Source organism: Manacus vitellinus, unplaced genomic scaffold (genome assembly GCF_001715985.3).
Source record: "Manacus vitellinus isolate BGI_N305 unplaced genomic scaffold, ASM171598v3 scaffold_41_pilon, whole genome shotgun sequence".
Classification (NCBI taxonomy): Eukaryota; Metazoa; Chordata; class Aves; order Passeriformes; family Pipridae; genus Manacus; species Manacus vitellinus.
In genome coordinates this window covers 4,368,219-4,390,005 of record NW_021940545.1, presented here as the reverse complement: position 1 = coordinate 4,390,005, position 21,787 = coordinate 4,368,219, and the positions used below count along the sequence as shown (strand labels likewise).

Below are 21,787 nucleotides of genomic sequence, written 5' to 3'. Positions count from 1 at the left end.
CATGAGAGCACACCACAACTCTTGTGTTTGGAGTAGTGCAGAGCTGCTCCCCTTGGAACTGGGCAGGAGTGTCCATCCCTGCACTGAGCAAATCAGGGAGGAATTGCTTTTGAACCCTCAGGAGAATCAAGAGCCCACGGAGAGCTGGGGCTATTTACAGCTTCCAAAATCCATGTGAAACCAGCAGCAGCTCTTCCATGTGGTTCTGGGCTTCCTTTGGCAGTGCCTGCGGGTGATTTGCTGTTATCACCAGGGAATTCTCTCTGCACCACTCCATGGAACAGGCATTTCAGGTCTGCCTGGCAGGTGAGGGGCCTCCACCTCTGAAACATCCACCTGGCTTCAGGAAGCAGCAGGGCTTGGGGGATCCTTAAGGATGTGTTTTCCTACCAATGTGATGCATGTCTGGGTTTCTTCCCTTCCTGTAGGATGAACAAACGATCGTTTCTGGGAACCTGGGTGGCCCTTTTGGTGATAACAGCCCGGCAGCGAGGTGAGTGTCTCCTGCTGGAGTGCTGGGAGCCCAAAATTCTCAGCTCTGCTGTGCCCAGAGACCCCAGAGGGCTGGGAAAACACCCCCAGTTCCTCAGCTGGGTGACCTGAGTGTTTCCCATGGGGAGGGAGAGGCTGGGAATTTTAAGGAATGCTTGTGTTTATCATTTATATGGCTGTGTGTGCACGTGGGAGCTTTCCAGAGGTTGTGTTGGTCTGGCCAGTCACTATAAAATCAGTTTGAAAACATTTCAGTGTTAGGACTGCTGAGTAGGAACAGCAGCATGGCCCCAGCAGTGCTAAAGGAACTGGAATTAAGGAGTGTCTGCTGAGTGCCCTGTTTTAAAAATCAGTAAAATCCGTGTCTCATAGCTATGCCTTGGCTGTAATAACTTTTCAGGTGTGTAACAGCTGTGAAATGACTTATTTTACTACCTGTCAGCCCGAAGTTTTGCTGTGGCCCTTTGATATATCTGTGAAACCATCACATGCCACTTCCCTTTATGTCCAGTGGGGCACTCAGGCCACTCAGAGGTCTCAGGAAATCAGGATGCCAGTGGGTTAGGCCAGGCTTGCCCTTGTCTCCTTTTCCCCTGGGAAAATTGGACCAGTTGAGCCTGTGAAGGACTCAATTTATTCTTCTTATTCCAAGGCAATTTCCAGCATGAATCATCCTCAGGATGGCAGGGAAGGAGCATCCCCTGGGTTTGGCATCAGGATAGCCCCCCCTGTGTCTGTAACAGTGGGGAACAGAGCAAACTGGCCCCATCTGAGGCCCCTGGAAGCACAGGGTCGGGCCCAGGAAGTAAAAGCACATCCTGAATCCAGAGCTGGGATTGTTCAGATCCTGTGGCCTCGTGTTGGCCAAGATTGAATGTTGTCAGGACAGGGCATGGCTTTTCTACACTAAAGAGGGGAGAGGGGAGGGGAAAACCCAGAAAAATCCCCGTTTCCTCTGTGAGGAGCACACTGGAAACAGGACATGAGATGACAGCAGAGGTCTGGCAGGGGCTGAGACAGGAGGGGACATGTCCCCAGGGACCAGAAGTGCCTGACTGTGCCTCAAACCAATGGATTTTAGGCTGGTAGAAAGCAGCAGGCTTGTAATGAGATGTGTCAAAACCATCTTCTGAAGTATTTTTAGGAGAGACAGTTATGTCCCCTGGCAGGGCCTTTTAGCAGGAAATGTTTTGCTGGGAAGTCTCAAAGCAGCCGTGACACCTCAGGCTGTGACCCGGCCCCAGGAGCCCTGGGGTCCAGCAGGAAGGGCTGTGCAGGCAGGAGGGAGGTGGACACTGCCAGGAACGTGTCCCAGGGATTGGGGTTGGTGCTGTTTGCTCCCCTGAACACCTCACCACCTAAAACAGCAAGTTCTGCCCATCCTGGAGCGGGGGGGATGGACCTGTTGTCCTTGTTGTCCCAATGAGAAGCAGAGAGATGAGGGGTATGACTTGGTGGCACTCACATGGAAGGCAAAAAGCAAAGCTACAACTGTCCTGCATCTTGGGGTCACTTTGCTGTTGCCCCAACCAACCTTTGGATGATGCTTTTTCCCCTGACCCTGTCCCAGTCCCAGAGCTGGAACCTCTGCTGTGGCTTTGCTGTGGCCTCTCTGAAGTCAGAACAGGTCCTGACATGGCCTGAAGGACTCTCTTCTCTCTCTCCTTCCAGCTCACACCATGGGGAGTCTGTATCCATTCTGGCAGAACGACACAAGAACACCCAAAGTTGATGATGGAAGCTCTCCCGAGATCAGGATCTCCGTCCCTTTCATCTATTTTGGAGTCCCCTACAGAAGCATTTATGTAAGTGGACAAACAGACCTTCCCTTGGCTCTTTTCCTTGTCATTAGGTTGTATTTTAAATGCTCTCTCCCTGTCATCAGGAAGGGGAAGATTTATTAGCAACTACCTGACAAGTTCTTAGATTTCGTGAACTGATAGGTTTTATGATTAAGAAAGTCAAAGGTATATTTAATGGGATAATGTTCATGGGAAAGGAATATAAAAGGCAGTAAATTTTCTTTGTAGGTGATTAAATGGTACAGCAAAGCTAAGGGCTTGACACGAGGGACATTTTTCCTGTTGCATGACAAGAAACAAGAAAATGCAGAGACCTGCTGGGGGGAAAATGGGCAACAGTTTTGTGGGTGCCCGAGACAAGGACAAATTGCTGCTCTCCTTTGTTGTCCTGTAGAGCCCTGTTTTGCAGACCTTTCAGGGATTTTGGGGGCTTTTTCAGGGATGCTTTTGGGGCTTCCTGCATCAGCCTTTGGCCACCCCTGGTGGGATGAAGCAGAATCTCTGGCTGGGTGGTCAGGCTGCCTCACCCACTGTCACCATCTCAGTCGCCTCCAGGGGAAACCCTCTCACCCCACGTTTTCTGAGAAACCAGCGGGTTTCTGCTGCCTGCAAAGGCTTGCTCAGGCAGGGTGGGTCTCTTGGTGCAGGTGAACAACAACGGGGTGATCTCCTTCAACACCCTGGTCAGCCAGTTCACCCCCGAGGCCTTCCCGCTGGCCGACGGCCGCGCCTTCGTGGCGCCCTTCTGGGCCGACGTGCACAACGGCATCCGGGGGGACGTCTACTACAGGGAGAGCACGGACCCCTGGCTGCTCAGGAGAGCCTCCAAGGACGTCCACAAGCACTTCAAGGACATGGCCTCCTTCTCTGCCACCTGGGTCTTCATCGTCACCTGGGAGGAGGTCACGTTCTACGGGGGGAGCAGCACGACGCCGGTGAGAGCGTGATTCTGGATGGTTGAATGTGTGCCTGTGGTTGTATATCTGTGTGTCTGTGTATCAGTTATATAATTGTCTTCTGTGTGTAAAATTGACTGTGTTTCATTGTGCTCCTCAGTTGCCCTTGGGCAGAGAAGCACCATGGTCCTTTCACCTTTCTGTCTCGTGGGAGCCCACACGAGCCTCGCTCCCTGCTCTCAGATCTCCAGGGAAAGCATCCCCTCTTTGGTATTTGCAGGCAGTGTATCTAAACAGGGCCCTGACACCACTTAGGAGTGTTTGGCTTGATCACAGTGTGCTTATTTTTTGTTAGATACAAATGCAAATATTTGTGATGACAACTGCAGGAGAGAACGGTCAGACTGACCAGAGTCACACTCATGACTCAACCATATTATGTTTCCAAAAATGTGAGTTGTATCTCAGAGGATGGAGATGACAGTGTGGTGGTTTTTTAGGGCATGAACAGCTTTTAAATATCTGGTTAATATGTGAGCTGTGGCTGCAGCTGCTGTTGGGAGATCCGTGCTGGACTCCTGGTAGCTGAAGGCTTAGGGTGCAGATACAATCCTAGGATGGTTTGAGTTGGAAAGAACCTCAAAGCTCATCCTGTCCCACCCCCTGCCATGGGCAGGGACACCTTCCACTAGACCAGGTTGCTCCAAGCCCTGTCCAACCTGGCCTTGGACACTTGGGGAGTGAGGGATCCCAGCTATTGTTTGGGGCAAGGCTTGTTTAGGATTAGCAAGTACCAAAAGCTGGTTTCTTCTGTCTCGAGGAGTTGGCTCTGATAAACAGTCCAGCTCTTTCCCATTTGTTAGAGAAACTCGAGATTTAATGCATATTTTTTGCCAGTCCTGGCAGCATTTGCAGAAAAAAACCCCACATATATATTTATTTGCAGACAGGAAGCAATATAGAGCTTCGTGTATTGCCTGAAGAATTACATTTGCAACACAATGCAATTTATTTCGTTGTGGAGCAGCCTTCCTGCTCAGCAGCAGCCAGGGCTCGGGGTTGGCACGTGGAACAGCACGATGCAACTTAAGCAGGAGATTCATCGCAATGCAGAAAAGCTGCAGAAAACAATTTGGGGAATGTGGCCTCTGGGACGCTGCAGTTGCTGTCTCGTGATGTCACCTGACATTAGCTCAGTTTCTGAGAGCCTGGTGAGGCAGCAAGGGTGCTCAGGGGCCATCAGAACCAAAGGGGGAGATTTTGGGGGGTGATGGAAGCTCCAACCATCTTACTCCTGGCACCAGGTCACCTCCTGCCGCTCTCCGAGAGGCCCCTGAGCAGAGCAGGGTTTGCTGCCCCACCAGAAAGCTGCTGTTGCACTCTCAGAGTGATCCTGACTTTATGTGTGACGTGTTAGCGATCTCACAGCACGGCAAAAGACTTGGCCAAGGTGAGAAAAGTGTGCAAGGGACACCAGAAGTAGGAGGCAGAATCCCAGGGAAAGGATGCAGGAGTGGAAACGGTGGCTGTCCCCCCGCCCCGGTGTGAACTGTGCCATTTGCAGCTGCTGGGAGGCTGCTCTGCCCACACCTCTCACTCTCCTGACAGCTCCTAAAGCCTGCTTTGTCTCTGTGTTCGAGATTCCTCATGGCAGGAGCCTTTATGTGCCTTGGAAGTGACCTCCCTTGTGGTGTGCAAGCAGTGAGTGCAGCCCTGGGCTCCCCTCTGCAGTCCCAAGGCATCCTCAGAGCCCAGAACCAAACCAGTGGGTTTAGCACCAGGCTCCTTGTATTGCTCTTGATTAATTAAAAGAGAGGCATCCCACACTTAGTGCCCTGCTAAAATCCTGCTTGCTCAGAGGCAGGAGGAGCAGTTTTCATGGCATGGTCCCAGTGCAGAGGAAGGGCAGGGGTGGGAAGGACAGGAAAATGCTAAAGGCTGAGAGAAGTGATTGACTTCATTCCCAGCGATGAGCTCTGCTGCTGGATCTGCATGGATAGAGGGAATATCTCAAGGAAAGAGGCTTCTTCTGCCTTTCTACACAGCTATAAATGGAAAATGGGGATTATGCTGCCCTCACCACCTGGCTAAGTGGGCTCTTCCCACCTGGAGCCCTGCTGGAATGTGTCTGGAGCTGGGGGGGCTGGAAATGCAGAGTCATTTCAAGGGAAAGGAAGAACATGAGCAGCAGATTTAGCAGGGAGCGAAGGGATTTGGCAGCCAGCAAAGAGCATGATATACGTGGCTGGCTTGGATGTAATCCACCTTTAGCAGTATTGTAGGGTATGGATGTGGAAGGGAACTGAGAAAGATAATGCAGTGAGGTATAAAGCTGAGATGGGGTAAGGGGAGATAACAGATCTTAGCAACCCGAATCCTGCCCATTGCCTCTTCCCTGTGAGCTCATTCTCATGCTGCCATCTATTGGTGTTCACTTGGATCAGAGACGGACTTGTCGTCCTCCCAGGTGGAGGAAAGGGCAGGGATAGGAGCTGGTGGAGTTGTGGCAGCAAGCACAGGCATATTTTGGGTCTAATTCAGCTTCTGCAGCTCTTCACTGCAAGGCTCCTGTGTCTTGCCCAGGCCGGAGATGAACGTGGTGAAAGGACAGGCAAACAGCGCGAGAAAAGCAGTGTCACCTCGTGAAATGTGCTCCTGGTTTTCCACAGGTGAACACTTTCCAAGCTGTCCTGATCTCAGATGGAGTGTCTTCCTTTGCCATATTTAACTACCATGAAATCAGCTGGACCACGGGGACAGCCAGTGGAGGGGACCCCCTGACTGGTCTCGGCGGGGTGATGGCCCAGGTGAGGCTCTTGCTGCCATGCCCCTGTCTCTGTTGAACTCTTGGATGATTGCCTGTAGCTTTCCCAACATGTCCATGCTTCCCCATGCCACTCAGTCCCCCACTGTCCCCAGCACTCCTTGCATCCCGCTGCTGGGCACCCAAAATCTGGCGATGGCAGCAGTTCCATCTGCCTGGGGGGGGAGGTTCCTGCATAAGGGGAGTTTTCCTGCATTGCTTCCTCACTTCATCTTGGCCACTCAATACATACCCCCTTAGATCTATATTTACCAACATATGTATACACACATACCTAAATCTGTAAATAGACATCCATTCTGCTTGTAGTACCCTGTTGAAACTAAAGAGGAGGGGGCAGAGAAGTGAGGAAACGCAGCATCGCTTTCCCGTGGCCAAGATGGGTGATGGAATTTGCTCTCTCTCTGCTTTAGGCTGGTTTCAATGGAGGAAATCTCACCAACTTCTTCAGCCTCCCGGGCTCCAGAACTCCAGACATTGTGAATATCGAAGAGACAACCAACGTGAACGTCCCTGGGCGCTGGGCTTTCAAAGTAGATGGCAGAGAGATAGACCCTGCCAATGGCTGCAGCCTGAGAGGTAAGGGAGGAATGGCACTGCTTGTTTGCAGATTTTGGGGTGCAGTGTAGCCAAAGGTGATGCTGTTGGGGTGCTGGTGGAGAGGTGTTGAGTGCTCTGGGCTGCTGTGTTTTTGCCAAGGCATCCCCACAAGCTGCAACTGTGGGGACAGAAACACGAGAGTAGGTGCCAGTCACTGGTTGCTGCACCCAAATTCCAGGTGGCAACAGGAAAGACCTGGGGACAGCAATTTCCTCTGGCCCCCACATTAGGGAAGCTGGCCTTGTGGTCCCATTTCCCTTGTTTCTGCAGGAGGAAGAGCAGGTTTTCCCTGTGCAGAGCCTGTGCCTGTGTCACACAGAGCACGGGGCTATAAACGCATTAATCAATGCACACAGTGACTGCACAGGGACTTTGCTGCACAGAGATTGCTGTGTTGCCATTTGACAAATAAAACTGTCAGGAGCCTCCACAGTGCTCCAGGAGTCTTTCCAGCAAGAGAGGATTGTCATTTGTGAGTGGATGCTGGGGACATGAGGCTTCTCTATGTCCCGGTTTAGGACTGTACCAAGAAGGCTCCGAGGCTCTTGCAGCCACAGCAGAGTTTTAGATCCAGCTGCTCCATCCCCTTCCAGCTGCTGACCCCAGGAGGAAAAGGCTGGACTTTGCAAAGGGGCTGGAAGGCATCTTGGGTTTGCAGGTGATGGGGGAGTGTGAGTAAATCCCACCACTGGATTTAAATTTCACACTGAATGTCTGATTGCCCTTTATGAGAGGAGACGCAGCACGAGGTGTCAGAGCCTTATGACACTCCTTTCCCAAATCCCCCACACCAAGGATGGCTGGCATGTGGGTCTTGCTAAGAGGAGACATTTGTTGCAGGGAAGAGGTAAATTCAGGCAGCGCACAGCGGGAGCCACGCGGCTGAGAAGTGTGAAAGATGGCCAGATGGAGGAGAGAGAAACTCTCCCGGGTACTTGCCACCCTTGTTCTCCTGTCTTCTCTCAGCCTCTCACGTCTCTCACCAGACAAACCTGCCTCCCTTTATAGTGCCACTCTGCTCAGTCTGCGGGATCACTCAGCGCTCCCGTTGTGGCTGGGGTGTGGTGTGGAAGTTACTTATCAACAGCTCTTTTGGTTTCCTAACCACTACGAGCTCTTTCTGAATGGGAGTAAATTGCTCCAGGGCTGCTGGTGGCAGAGTCACACTTTGACCAGCAAAGTGGTGTGGACAGGGCAATGATGGAGGTGGCAAAATGCTGAAGGACAGCACAAGTGCAGCAACAGTGCTGGGAACGGCCTCCAAAAGGCATCAGCTTTACCAGTGGACTTTCCTTTTGGGAAAAGAGCACAAATAGCACTTGTGCCCTGCAGTACTGAGGCAGAGTGAGAGTTGTGGGTGTCCAAAATGTAGGGAATAGCCTTCAAGTTTTCCAGCCTGTGTGTTGCAGCGCTCGCCCTGGATTTGTGACAGCGCCCTCAGCTTTCCATGGACTTGAAGAGGACGGACCATGCACTGAAAACAAAGCTTGGGATTGCAGCACTTTGCTGAATGGCACTTGCTGGGAGTTTGCACAAAGAAAGCAGCCGAGAAGCCCAGTGGCAAGACACTTTGGTGTGGTGGTCTTGCCCACGGGGCCAGCAGACCCCTCTGAGGTGACGTGGTGCACTTGGCCTCTCTGTCTGGAGAAGTGATGTAGCGTGGGTTTTTCCCCTTTCTGTCTTTCTAGGGCAGTTTCTCCGCCAAGGGGAGATCTTTTGGGACAACGCCAACTGCAGCACCAAGTGCCGCTGCCTGGACTTCGGCAATGAGATCCTCTGCCAGGAGGTGGCTTGCGGCCCCTTTGAGGCGTGTGAGAGCAAGGCCAGGTTCTTCCAGTGCGTGCCGGTGGAGAGCAGCACCTGCGTGGTGTTTGGAGATCCTCATTACCACACCTTCGACGGCTTCCTCTTTCACTTCCAGGGTTCCTGCTCCTACCTCCTCGCCAGGCAGTGCTGGCCAGGCTCCCACCTGCCCTACTTCAACGTGGAGGCCAAGAATGAGAACCGAGGCGGCTCCTCCGTCTCCTGGCTCAGGGATATTTTTGTGGAGGTCTACTCGCACAAGATTGTTCTCCCCAAGGGTGGCTTTGGGAAGGCAAAGGTGAGAGCCCTGCTGGTGGATGGGGAGAACTTGCCAGGCTGGCTTCTCTGAGGTGGCAGTGAGGCTGTGACAACAGCTTGGAGAGCGTGGGATGGCACTTCTGGGCCTCGTGTGTCCTTGGGGAGTGGGCATGGGTGACAGGCATGGTGGAAAAGCCCTGTGGCTTACAAATGACTGCCCTTCTGTGTGTGTCCCTAACCCTAGGACACCATAACGTGGCTGTGTCCCAGTATGAGAGCTCTGCTATTTCCTGCGCTGGCTCAGCCTCCTGGTGTTGTCCCCGCAGGTGGATGACCTGGTGGTGTCCCTGCCCATCTCTCTGGAACTGGGTGCAGTCAAAGTCTACCAAAGTGGCCTGTCCACTGCCCTGGAGACTGACTTTGGCCTGCTGGTGACCTTTGATGGAGAACACTACGCCTCTGTCTCCGTGCCGGGCTCATACATTAATGCCACGTGCGGTCTGTGTGGGAATTACAACAAAGACCCTGAGGACGATATCCTCCGCTCAGATGGGAGGTTGGCCACGTCCGTGCCAGAGCTGGGAGAGAGCTGGCAAGTGCCACATCCCGAGAGGAGATGCTCCACGGGCTGCTTGGAAAACTGCAGCCTCTGCGACGCCGCCACCGAGTCCCTGTATTTCACCCCCGAGTACTGCGGCTTCATCAACAAGACTGGGGGCCCCCTCTGGGAGTGCAGCTCGGTCGTGGACCCCACTGCCTTCATCCACAGCTGTGTCTATGACCTCTGCAGCGCCCCTGTGCCGAGGGATAATGGCACTGGGCTGTGCCAGGCCATCCAGGCATATGCCACGGTGTGCCAGTCCCTGGGCATCTCGGTGGGAGAGTGGCGGACACAGACGGGGTGTGGTGAGTGTTTATGTGCTTGTGCTGGGAGCCTTCCCCTCTGGAGGAGAGGAGTGATTTCAGGGGTTTGCCTCCGTGCCCAGATGAGGGGAAAGAATTCCAAGGGAGGGAGTTGTTGGAGGGAGTCAGAGGAAAATGGATCAGTCCCTTTCCAGGGCATCAGGCTCTTGCTCCAGCAAAAAGGTGGTGGAAGTCAGGTGTGAGGTGGGAGCTCCACGTTTCTCTGCAGACAGTCAACTGCCATGGTGAGAGAAGGAGGTTGGACTGGGACAGGGACAGGCTGAGGGCACACTTCTCAGCCCATCCTCCTCAAATAGCTGCAGGCAGTTTGGTGGTTCTGGAGTGGTTTTGGAGAGGCCCCTCTTATGTGACAGGAATGGCCAGGGAAACACAGAAAGGGAATGGAGGGGCCAATCCTACCATCAAAATGGAGCTCACGGGTCTCTGTGTGTTGTCTCTGCTGTGGGTCAACAGGAACAGGGTAATTGGCCCTGAGCTGTGCCATAATTATGGTCCCCCTGTTTGTGTCCCCTCTGCCCCACAGCGACGGCCGTGCAGTGCCCGGAGCTCAGCCACTACTCCGTGTGTGCCAGCAGCTGCCCTGCCACGTGCTCAGACCTCACAGCCCCGCTGGCCTGTGCCTCCCCCTGCACCGAGGGCTGCGAGTGCGACGAGGGCCACGTGCTGAGCCGGGACCGCTGCGTGCCCGCCCCGCAGTGCGGCTGCGACGTGGACGGGCGGTACTACCCCATCGGGGAGTCCTTCTGGGCATCCACGGACTGCACGGTGCAGTGCCAGTGCGAGGATGGAGGGGAGGCCAAGTGCTTCAACACCACCTGCCCCGAGGGAGAGATCTGCACCATCGAGGGCGGCCACCGCGGGTGCTTCCCCCAGCGGGAGACCGTGTGCTTGGTGGGGCAGAGCCAGGTGCTGCAGACGTTCGATGGCATCACCTTCCCCTACCCGCTGGAACAGTCCTACACGCTGCTCAAAACCTGCCTGGAGAGGCCAGACTTCATCGAGGTGGACATCAGCCAGAAGAAGGTGGGATCTGCTCCCAGCGGGCCGCGCGTGGTGCGGGTCCAGGCAGCCGGCCAGGAGGTGAAGATTGGAGGCACCCGCCTGTCAGACATTAAGGTAAAGGTGCTACCCAGGGCCGGGGTGGGACGTGGTGGTTTGTGGTGTGATCCCTGTCCCCTTGGAGAAGGGCTCGTGGGTCTGTTGCTGTGGACCAGACACCGCGGTGGCACTTGGGGGAAGCCCAAGTGAACCATCACCGTGTGAGGGCTCTGAGGTTGTTGCCACAGCACCACTATTCCTGTTTGCTGAGTCAGTTGTCTCCTGCAACTTGTTTGTTTTCCCTGGAAAAACACACTCTGTCTGGGGGCAAAAAGCAAGGAAACAGCCGTATGCCCTCACTCAGAGGACGCTCTGGGTCTTGGAGGGTGGGTCAGGGTCAGAGGTGTTTAGTGTACTCAGCATGGCAGGAAAAATCACATCATCCTCCCTGAAGCGTCTCCATCTGCTTGTTCCTTGTAGGTGAATGGTTATGACGTGGAGCTGCCCTATTTCCACCCCTCTGGACGCCTGGAAATCTACCGTGGTGACAATGGCACCGTGCTGGAGTCAGAGGGGCTCCTGGCCATCAGCTACTACGGCTCTGGGCTCCTGGAGATCCGCCTCTCCACCTCCTACTTCAACTGCACCGGGGGCCTCTGCGGCCTCTTCAACGGCAACGCCAGCGATGAGTTCAACCTGCCCACGGGCAAATTCACGGACAACCTGGAGCTCTTCCTGGAGAGCTGGACCACCTTTGACGAGATCTGCAACGGGGAGTGCGGGGACCTCCTCATGGCCTGCAACAACGACTCAGAGCTGCTCAAGTCCTACCGGAGCCGCTCCAACTGCGGCATCATCAACGACCCCACCAACAGCTCCTTCCTGGAGTGCCACAGCGTGGTCAATGTCTCAGCCTACTACAGGACGTGCCTCTTCCGCCTCTGCCAGAGCGGGGGCAACGTGTCAGAGCTGTGTGACTCGGTGGCACGCTACGCCAGCGCCTGCAAGAACGCCGACGTGGACATCGGCCAGTGGAGGAGCCACAGCTTCTGCCGTGAGTCCACCAAAGCCTTGAAGTACCCAGCGTGGGGAGAAAGGGATTTTTGAACCCACCAGAGGCAGAGTCTTTTTGTTGGGAATTTGTGGGTGTGCAGAGGTGGAGCGGGTTTCTTAAGGGGTGGTGAAATTACAGCAGTAGTTTCTGAGCGTGCTGGAGCCAGCAGAGACACATTTCACAGCAAAGTGATTTCAGGGTGGCATTTCGGGAGGCAGCAGAAGTTTTATGATGTGGTGCAGGAGCGTTCTGGAGCCGCAGATGGAGGTGCTGTGTGCCACCACCAGAGGATAATTTGCATAACACTGGTTTTTAGCTGGCTCTTTAAACTTGCTGTTGGTAGGAGAACATTCATAATTCAGAAGAAGCAAATGTGAAAAATCCCTGGTATGGAAGTAAATGGTGGGAAGGCAGTGCCTGTCTCTGCCTCAGAGGTTTCAGGGAGGTGCCTGTTTGGGAGCTCTGTCCTTTTAGGTTGAGTATTAGAAAAAGGTTCTTCCCCCAGGGGGTGCTTGGGCACTGAACAGGCTCCCCAGGGCAGTGGGCACAGCACAAAGGCTGCCAGAGCTCAAGAAGCATTTGGATGATCCTCTCAGGCACAGGGTGTGTGACTCTGGGGGATGATCCTGTGCAGGGTCAGGAGTTGGACTCGATGATTCTTGTGGGTCCCTTCCAGCTCAGGATATTCTGTGAAAATAGCAGGACGAGGTGTCTTTTGGCATGTGGCAGGACAGGACTCTGATGTGAGGGCAGTGATGGCTGAGAGGAGAAGGGGTTGCAAAAGAAATTGGGAGAGACAATGGCCAGCAAGGTGCTGGGATTGTTTCCCCTCTGGCTTCTTTCCCCCTGAATCAGTCCCCACTCACCCCATTCCCACTTTTTGCCTGTCCCTCACCCCGTGGGGCTCACGCTCTCTGTTTGCCGACCCTGCAGCTCTGGCCTGCCCGGAGAACAGCCACTTTGAGGAGTGCATGAGCTGCGTGGAGACCTGTGAGAGCCTGGCCTCGGGCCCCGTGTGCACAGACACCTGCACCGAGGGCTGCCAGTGCGACGAGGGCTTCGCCCTGCGCGGCGCCCGCTGCATCCCGCGCGGGGAGTGCGGCTGCAGCTTCGAGGGGCGGCAGCTGGCCACCAACCAGACCTTCTGGATGGACATCTCCTGCCACTTCCTCTGCTACTGCAACGGCTCCGACAACAGCGTGTACTGCGAGAATGTCTCCTGCAAGGACGACGAGTACTGCCTGGAGGAGAACGGCCTCTACTACTGCCACGCCCGCACCGACGCCTCCTGCATCATCTCCGGCTACGGCCACTACCTGACTTTTGACGGCTACTCCTTCGACTTCCAGAGCAGCTGTGAGTTGATCCTGTGCACCACGATCTCCAGGCCCAGGGTGGAGCGCTCGGACACGTTCCCGGCGTTCACTGTCACGGCCAAGAATGAGGACCGGGACACCTCTCTGGCCCTGTGGGTGAAACAAGTGGAAGTGGAGGTCTTTAACTACAACATCGTCATCCACCGGGCCTACAAATACACCGTGCTGGTGAGTGCAGGACAGGAGGGACGTGGTTATGTCTGCCTGTGGGGCTCCCAAACCACAGAGTGAGTTCTTAGGCACTGGGCTTTATGGTCTGCAGGGTTTTACAGGGTTTGGGAAGTGTGGATGCTTGGGTGCTGCCAGGCAGCTTTTGGAGGGGGTTTGTGTTTTGGCTGCCTTGTTTTGGGTGCAGAGGCGAGGCCGACAGGGACCTTGCTCTGGGAATGCCAAGCCACCCCCATTTGTATCCTGTGGCAGCTGTGATTGTCACTCCCACTCACAGTGCATCTTGTTTCCTTCCCTGCAGATCAATGATGAGCGTCTCTACCTGCCCCTGAAGCTGGGCCAGGGCAAAGTGAACATCTTTGCCTTCGGCTTCCACATCGTGGTCGAGACCGACTTCGGGCTGAAGGTGGTGTACGACTGGAAGACCTTCCTCTCCGTCACCATCCCACGGGGCTTCCAGAACCTCACCTACGGCCTCTGCGGCCGCTACAACGGCAACCCCGAGGACGACCTGGTGGCCTCGGGTGGCACAATGGCCACCAGTATCGCCGACTTTGTCCAGAGCTGGGCCAAGAGGGACACGTTCTGCCGCGTGGGCTGCGGCGACCGCTGCCCGGCCTGCGGGAAGGTGGAAGGCTTCTGGAAGCCCCAACAGCTCTGCAGCCTCATCCCGAGCCAGAGCGGGGTCTTTGCCAAGTGCCACAGCAAGATCAACCCCGGCTTCTTCTACAAGAACTGCCTGTTTGACACCTGTGTGGATGGGGGAGCCATGCAGACAGCCTGCAGCTGGCTGCAGAACTACGCCAGCACGTGCCAAACGCAGGGGATTGCCATTACTGGCTGGAGGAACTTCACCTCGTGCTGTAAGTGCCACCCTGCCTCCAAGTCCTTCTTTTTCTGGGGTGCTAACAACCAGCAGCCGGTCCCTCCCGTGCTGGGTGTGGGGTCAAACCTGGGCCACTCTATTCTTTACAAACTGCACGTGGTACAGCAGGAGCAGGGGTGGAAAAGGGGAAGCCTCAAGCTCAGGATGTATCAGCCATCCCCCTGTTGTTAAGCAGGAATTACATTAGCTGGCTTTGAAGGCAGGAGTACGTGTTTGCTCTAGTGAAGCTGCAGCCCCTTGTCAATAAGGTTGTGATGCGCTGTTCAATTAGGCTCCTGAGGATGGGGACTGGGGACTGCACGCCTCCCTGGCAGCCAATCTATCTGGCAAATCAGATGGGAAGTAATTGTCTTTGCTAACAAGACTGAAAATTAAATTTGTGTCGTTTTCCCTTCTGACAAGCAAGCTCATGGCCCAGAGGCACCGCTCACACAGGGTGGTGAGGCTGCTGACTGGCAACCCTGCGTGGCAGGTCGGAGATGTTCCCTTTGGGGACCCAGGTTGGTTTGGTCCAGGGAGCTAATCTGAGTGTGTTTTGTCCTCTCTCAGCTGTCAGCTGTCCCCCCAACAGCCACTACGAGAGCTGCGTGTCCCTGTGCCAGCCCCGCTGTGCCGCCATCCGGCTCAAGAGCGACTGCAGCCACTACTGTGTGGAGGGGTGTCAGTGTGACCCCGGGTACGTCCTCAATGGCAAGAGCTGCATCCTGCCCCACAACTGTGGCTGCTACTCCGATGGCAAGTACTACGAGGTGAGCAGCTCCAGTCCTTCTCTCAGGGCTTGCTTTCGTCCTCTGGCTGATATTTCTGGGCCTGAGAGGGGATGGCAGTCAAGCTGGGCTGGTACCAGGGATAGAGAGGAGAGGGATGTCCTTCCATGGTGTGCTGCATAGCAACAACCACCATACAGCTGATGATTTCTATCTGCAAAAATCATCATACAGTTGTTAAGTGAGGGTGACCCGGGTGTCAAGCACAGGAGAGAACTGGTAGAGGAAAGGGTAGTGACTGAGAAGACTGTCTTTGATGAGTGCCAAAGTCCAGTACTATATAACCATCTGTTCTAGGTATTCCACTTTTCGTTTCACATTAAATTTATTTATTTGTAGCTACTGGATGTCACTCAGGAGTTTGATGCAGCAGAGAGCTGTGCTTGGTAGCACTGCTCATATTACAGCAGGTTGTATTTTGTGTCAGTGAATCTGTTCTGTGTAAGGTGTCTTTGCCAAGCCCCACACCCATAAGGAGCCAGTATTAAATATCAAAACCTTAAATTATTAAATTAAATACTTGAATTAAATATTAAAATCAAACCTTTTGATTGCCTAAGTGAAAAACACGTTGCAGGGCTCAGCAGATAGACAATAGGTGACACACTGGGCTGCCATGTCAAGAACTCTGGTGGGGGTACTGGAGTACTAACAGGTGGGTTGGTGGCCAGCAGAGTGCAAGAAAGAGGTCAGGGAGGTGTTTAGCACTGTGTGTGTACAAGAGGTGAGGAAGGTTGTGATGGCAGTGCAGACGTGCAGCTGCCTCATGTCTGTGGATAGCAGAGATGTTGCAAGGTAGGTGCAAGCTGTTCTTGGCACCTTTTTGTCTGTCCTCATTGCCCACTCTTGCTTGTTGTGCAGCAGAGGGGTGTAAACCTTGTCCCCCAGAGGGCAGGGCAGGGATCCCTGGAGTGAGGAGTCCCTGGAGGTATTTAAGAAGAGACTGGATGTAGCATCCGTGCCATGGTCTAGTTGACAAGGTGGTATTAGGTCATTGGTTGGACTCGTTGATCTCAGAGGTCTTTTCCACCCTGGTTGATTCTGTGATCCTGTGATCCTGCGCTTCTCTTTCAGCCCAAGCAGCTCTTCTGGAACGGGGACTGCACCCGCCGGTGCCGCTGCTTCCGGCGCAACCTGATCCAGTGCGACCCTCGGCACTGCAAGTCGGACGAGGAGTGTGCCCTGCGCAACGGCGTCCGCGGCTGCTTCAGCACCCGCAGCTCCTTCTGCCTGGCGGCGGGAGGGGGCGTGTTCCGCACCTTCGACGGCGCCTTCCTCCGCTTCCCCGCCAACTGCGCCTTCGTCCTCTCCACCATCTGCCAGAAGCTGCCCGACTTCTCCTTCCAGCTCATCATCAACTTCGACAAGTGGTCCTCACCCAACCTCACCATCATCTCCCCCGTGTACTTCTACATCAACGAGGAGCAGATCCTCATCAGTGACAGGAACACTGTCAAGGTAAGGTCTCGTCAGGGGTGTCCACTCCTTCCATGGGCTGGGGAGCAGGGTGCTGAGTCCCAAATGGAGTGGGATACCAACTTCCAAATAGACTGAGATGGCACTCAGGCACTCACAATAGTCTCCACAAGGGCCTTAGACAACTGTTGTTGTTCTCACAGCTGAGATGGTGGGAGGCATTAGTGGAACCATTTTCGGGTGGCTCACACGCACATCCATAAGCAGAGGATACAGGAGGGGGATCTACTCCGTGTCCTCCCTTGCTCCAGGTGAACGGCAGCCAGGTGAGCATCCCCTTCGTCACGGGGCTTTCCACCAAGATCTTCAGCCAGGAGGGCTTCCTGGTCATCGACTCCAGCCCGGACATCCAGATCCGCTACAACGGCTTCAACGTCATCAAGATCACCATTGGGGAGCGGCTGCAGAACAAGGTGTGCGGCCTCTGCGGCAACTTCAACGGCGACCGGACGGACGACTACGCGACGCTGCGGGGGAAGCCGGCGGTCAGCAGCGTGGTGCTGGCCCAGAGCTGGAAAACCAACGGCATGCAGAAGAGGTGAGTGGTCGGGCAGCCCTTCCCACGGAGCGGGAGCGGGAGCAGAGCTGGCCACACGAGCCCCCTGCCATGTGTCCGGTGCCCACAGCTGCAACGAGCTGCAGTACTCGCAATACGCCGCTTCCTGCGACAACGTCCAGATCCAGGAGCTGCAGAGCGACAGCTACTGCCTGAAGCTGACGGACATGAAGGGCTTCTTCCAGCCCTGCTACGGCCTCCTGGACCCGCTGCCCTTTTACGAGTCCTGCTTTCTGGACGGCTGCTACAACCACAAGAAGGTCCAGCTGTGCGGCTCGCTGGCTGCCTACGGGGAGGCCTGCCGCACCTTCGGCATCCTGGGCACCGAGTGGATCGAGAAGGAGAATTGCTGTAAGACAGCCAGGGGCCGGCTGGGTTGAGGGGAGGGGGGTTGCAGAGAGGTGCCTGCCCTGTGCTCCGAGGGTGAAGGTCCTGTCTGTGCTCTGCCTTGTGCTGTTTAGCAGGAGTGGTGGAAGATCCCTGCGTGGGCGCCGACTGCCCCAACCGCACGTGCGAGCTGGACAACGGCGGGGAGCTGTGTGGCTGCATCGAGCCCCCGCCCTATGGGAACAGTGAGTGCCCTGGCTGTGGGGTTGGTCCTCAGTGGTGTGCTGGGCTATTGTACTGCTGGGGCTGTGGGAAGGGAGGTGCTGAGGGCTGGGACTCTGGGGTTTCATGACTTTTCGCAGGTCAGAACAGGAGGAGGAACAGGGAACCCGGGGAAGGGGTTTTTTGGGGTGCTTGTTATGGGCATCTCTGGCTTGGGAGTGCTTTGAGCAGGGATGTAGGACAGGCAGGGCGCACCACAGGAGACAATCCCAGCCCATTTCTGGTGGTGGGGAGCAGTGCTGGTGGTGATCTGAACTTGTCTCATCTTCTCCTCCAGCCACCCACGACATCATTGATGCGGAGGTGACCTGCAAAGCCGCCCAAATGGAGGTGTCCATTTCCAAGTGCAAACTGTTCCAGCTGGGCTTTGAGCGTGAGGGGGTGCGGGTCAATGACCGCCACTGCCCCGGCATCGAAGGGGAGGACTTCATCTCCTTCCAGATCAACAACACCAAGGGCAACTGTGGCAACCTGGTGCAGGTGAGCTGGGACATGGGGCGTGGAGAACTGGGAGTGGGGGCCAGTCCTCCACAGCAGCCCAGCTTGACACCAGGGTTGGGGCAGGGCCACACATGGATGCGAGCGATGCTTGGGAGCTGCTTGCATGGGCTGAGGCTCCACTCAGGGATAGAAGGAGAACAGAGATAGGTCTTGTGGAGTAAGGACTCTGCCTTGTGGTTCCTCGCCCCACCATTCTGGCCAGGGGCAGTGGAGTGGCAGCAGGACCCTTAGTGTCACACAGCTTGTTTAGAGGCCAAGTGTCTGTAGGAGCAGGGGAGGAGATGGCTGGTCTCAAGCAATGCCCTGTGTTCCCTCTGCAGTCCAACAGCACACACATAGTGTACAAGAACACGGTGTGGATCGAGAGTGCAAACAACACAGGCAACATCATCACCCGGGACCGGACCATCAACGTGGAGTTCTCCTGTGCCTATGAGCTGGACATCAAGATCTCCCTGGATTCAGTTGTGAGGCCGATGCTCAGGTAGGAGCCAAGGCCAATTGCACAGGTGGAGGGGGAGGCAACAAGAGCTCCAAAGCAATGCACCAGTCTGGGGGCTCACAGCCTCTCCTCCATCTGAGCCAGTGTTTTTTGTGTCATCGTTAGTGTGATCAACCTGACGGTGCCGACGCAGGAGGGGAGCTTCACCACCAAGATGGCCCTGTACAAGAACTCGTCCTACAAGCACCCTTACCGGCAGGGCGAGGTGGTGCTCACCACCCGGGATGTGCTCTATGTGGGGGTCTTTGTGGTCGGGGCCGACTCCAACCACTTGATCCTGATGCTGAACAAGTGCTACGCGACCCCCTCGCGGGACAGCAACGACAAGCTGCGCTACTTCATCATCGAGGGAGGGTGAGTGACCAGGGGCCGGCACGACCTCTTGGTTTCCATGGTGTCTGCTGGAGAGGGTGCTCGAAGGGGTGGTGGCATCAGTTTTGGATTTTTGGCTGGTGATCAAGGTCTGGAAAGGGTGGGGAACAGGGCAGCCAGTGCTGTTAGGGCGGGATTAATTTGCTTAGAGTGGAGGTGGCCACAAGTCCTGTGTGTGACAGAGTCCCAGATGTGGAGAGAAGTGACCTTCCTTGTGTTGATAATGGGCAATGGGATGTCTGTAGGAGACAGGGGGATATGGATCATGGCACAGGCATTTTAGGAAGTGGGAGTACAATGAAGTTGGAAGTGCCAGAGGGAGGTTACAGAGGCAGGGCATGGCATCTCTGTCCAGACAAACACACCACTGTGGGACTCAGGCTGAGGGGGCCTTACAGGGACAGGGGAGAGTGATCCCTTGAGGGAGGATCCTGGTCATGGGAGGGTCGTGGTGAGCATCAGTGCTTTGCACAGGTGCCAAAACATAAAGGACAACACCATTGGCATCGAGGAGAACGGGGTGTCCTTGACGTGTCGCTTCCACGTCACCGTGTTCAAGTTCATCGGGGACTACGACGAGGTTCACCTGCACTGCGCCGTCTCACTCTGCGACTCGGAGAAATACTCCTGCAAAATAGTAAGTGGGACAAGAGCAGAGGGGGCCAGGTTGCTTGATTTGAAGGGCTGTGTGGGAGTGCAGCAAGCCCGGTTGATGTGACGTCAGAGAGGTGACCAGAGATGTAGCCCCGGGGGTGAGACTGGGAGGGTTGTGTGGGGAGAGGCTCTGCCATGGGCAGAGACCTGAGCATGGTTGGAAAGTCCCTTTGGAAGCTGGGCTGGACTGAGGGGCACAGAGAGGGCCCAGGCAGGGGCTGAGGGTGACAGAGGTGGCATTTATCCCCGAATAGAACTGCCCCCAGCACACGAGGATGGCCAGCGCGTTCGCCGAGGAGTCCAAGGAGCAGATCCTCTCAGTGGGGCCTATCAGGAGGAAGCGTAAGTGTGCGACCCCAGGGAAGGCTGGGTGGGGGTTGCCTGCCATCCCAGTCCTAGGCAGCCAAGGACTGGGGTCTGGGAGCGTTGCTCAGGTGTCCCCCTTTGCTGTGTGTGCCCAGGGTCGGACTGGTGCGAGGACAACGGGGGCTGTGAGCAGATCTGCACGAGCCGGGCGGACGGACCCCTGTGCAGCTGCGTGACAGGGACACTGCAAGGGGACGGCAAGAGCTGCAGGGGCAAGTACCAGGCTTGGGGCAGGCAGAGCAGGGGCTTCCACGCCCGAGCCGAGGGGCTGTAGGGGAGAGCAGCACGGGGAAGGTGGCTGAAAGGTGTGGTATGTTGCAGGCAGGAAGGATGTAGAGGGCAGGGAGCCAGATGTGTGCTCTTCCTGGCACCTGAGGGCTGCAGGGCCAATGCTGGCAGATTCTGAAGAGCTGGCGAGGGTGATGATAGCGTACAGCGTGGTGCAGGGTAGAGTAGATGCCATGGGTAGAGTGTGGGGGCTCGTGGGAGGGGGGCCCAGCAATGAGATCAGGCACTGGGAGGGTGCAGGACTGGCATGATTTGAGGGGCACTCAGCATGTCGGGGAGGGAGGTGCACACTGCACACGTGCCAGGGCCCCAGCTCACATGGATCTCGTTGTGTTGGCAGCCTCCAGCTCTTCAGGGGAGCACCGTGCCCAAGTGACCCCTCTGGTGGTGGCCCAGCTGTGGCTGTGGCTGCGCGTGCTCTGCGGGACCTGACCTCGTAGGCGCGGCTCTGCCGCCCCGCCAAAAACTGTTCTCGCGTCAGCCTGAGTCTTTGTAGGGTAGGAGACAGCCCCCCCACAGTGGCCACGCTGCCTCCAACCCTCTGCTGTGAGGAGAGAAGAGGGATGTGACCCGGAGAGAGCTCGGACGTGAAGGTGGCACGTGGCGGGCACAGCGGCAGCAACGGCAAGACAGAGCTGGATGTCTGCCCGTGGGACTGTGCTTTGGGGTTTTTTTTACAGGTTTCTATCACTGATGTGGACTCAAGGAGGGGTTTTTGCAACTTTTCCCCAGGCTTTCCCTTACAGCTGCACTGTAGGTGGCCCTCACTGCTGTCAGTAGTGTGGGACAGGCCAGAGCGTGTGTCCCTTTGCACGGACAGCTGTGGGTCTCCACAGTCCTTGGGAGCTGCCATCAGGGTTTTGGGAGCTTATGGACTCAGCCAGAGGTAGGTGTTGGGGCACAGGCTGTGGGCCAGAGCAGTGCATTGTCACCACTGGATGTTGTGACACCTTGGGACCGTGTCACCCTCTGGCTCTCGGGTGCTGAGGTGTGTGCTGGAGAGCCAAACTCATCCCCAGGGCTCTGGAAGTCTTGGTTTTGTGCTGCAGTGCTGACAAGTCAGTCTCAATATTTGGAAAGAGGTGCTTTCTGGTGGGCAGGAGCAAGAGCCAGGGAAATGGGGGGGTGGAATTCCCTGCTGTGTTTTTGTGATGGGCCGCGGCAGAGTTGTTTGAGGGTCGGAGCAGGGTTGGGGTCTGCTTGCACAGGGCAGCAGCATTGGGGTGCCTGGTGGAGCAGCCTTGGGGTGCTGGTGGGTGTGGGGGGGCTGTGTTGGTGTCTTGTCTTGTGTTTGTACTCTGTGAAACGGCTGCGTGGGAATAAAAAGTGTTGTAACCCTTGGTAAGCGCCGTGGTCCCGTGTGGTGGTGGCCAGGACCGGGAGAGGCAGCTGGGCCTGGAAGGGCTCTGGGGAGGGAACGAGTCCCTGGGAGGGTGGGGAGGGTTTTGGGTTGCCAGGCAGAGGCTGCAAAGGGGGCACAGCAGAGCTGAGGGTCTGGGTTGGGGCAGGTTTGCCATGAGATGGGCTGGGATGCAGGGCTGAAGGTGCAGAGGAGATGGGTTTTGGGGCAGGAGG

General features: G+C 55.8%; 1 protein-coding gene across 2 annotated transcripts in view; it reads left to right on the top strand.

The window, feature by feature from the left end:
* Positions 1 to 21,630, top strand: part of TECTA (tectorin alpha) — a 29,025-nt gene extending 7,395 nt beyond the window's left edge. The window contains exons 3-25 of one of the 2 annotated variants that reach the window (XM_029962038.1): positions 429 to 493; positions 2,164 to 2,297; positions 2,942 to 3,229; positions 5,860 to 5,997; positions 6,428 to 6,593; positions 8,303 to 8,715; positions 9,002 to 9,581; positions 10,123 to 10,715; positions 11,118 to 11,691; positions 12,625 to 13,235; positions 13,537 to 14,098; positions 14,671 to 14,870; positions 15,963 to 16,346; positions 16,616 to 16,902; positions 16,991 to 17,271; positions 17,382 to 17,492; positions 17,807 to 18,009; positions 18,351 to 18,514; positions 18,638 to 18,886; positions 19,379 to 19,541; positions 19,813 to 19,900; positions 20,020 to 20,136; positions 20,553 to 21,630. In XM_029962038.1, the coding sequence (XP_029817898.1) occupies positions 430 to 493; positions 2,164 to 2,297; positions 2,942 to 3,229; positions 5,860 to 5,997; positions 6,428 to 6,593; positions 8,303 to 8,715; positions 9,002 to 9,581; positions 10,123 to 10,715; positions 11,118 to 11,691; positions 12,625 to 13,235; positions 13,537 to 14,098; positions 14,671 to 14,870; positions 15,963 to 16,346; positions 16,616 to 16,902; positions 16,991 to 17,271; positions 17,382 to 17,492; positions 17,807 to 18,009; positions 18,351 to 18,514; positions 18,638 to 18,886; positions 19,379 to 19,541; positions 19,813 to 19,900; positions 20,020 to 20,136; positions 20,553 to 20,644 (6,462 nt within the window). In that variant the 5' untranslated portion in view covers position 429 and the 3' untranslated portion in view covers positions 20,645 to 21,630. Of the gene's footprint in view, positions 1 to 428; positions 494 to 2,163; positions 2,298 to 2,941; positions 3,230 to 5,859; positions 5,998 to 6,427; positions 6,594 to 8,302; positions 8,716 to 9,001; positions 9,582 to 10,122; positions 10,716 to 11,117; positions 11,692 to 12,624; positions 13,236 to 13,536; positions 14,099 to 14,670; positions 14,871 to 15,962; positions 16,347 to 16,615; positions 16,903 to 16,990; positions 17,272 to 17,381; positions 17,493 to 17,806; positions 18,010 to 18,350; positions 18,515 to 18,637; positions 18,887 to 19,378; positions 19,542 to 19,812; positions 19,901 to 20,019; positions 20,137 to 20,552 lie in introns of those variants that run through there. The other variant, XM_029962039.1, reaches the window with a different exon arrangement.
* The last annotated feature ends 157 nt before the right edge of the window (positions 21,631 to 21,787 follow it).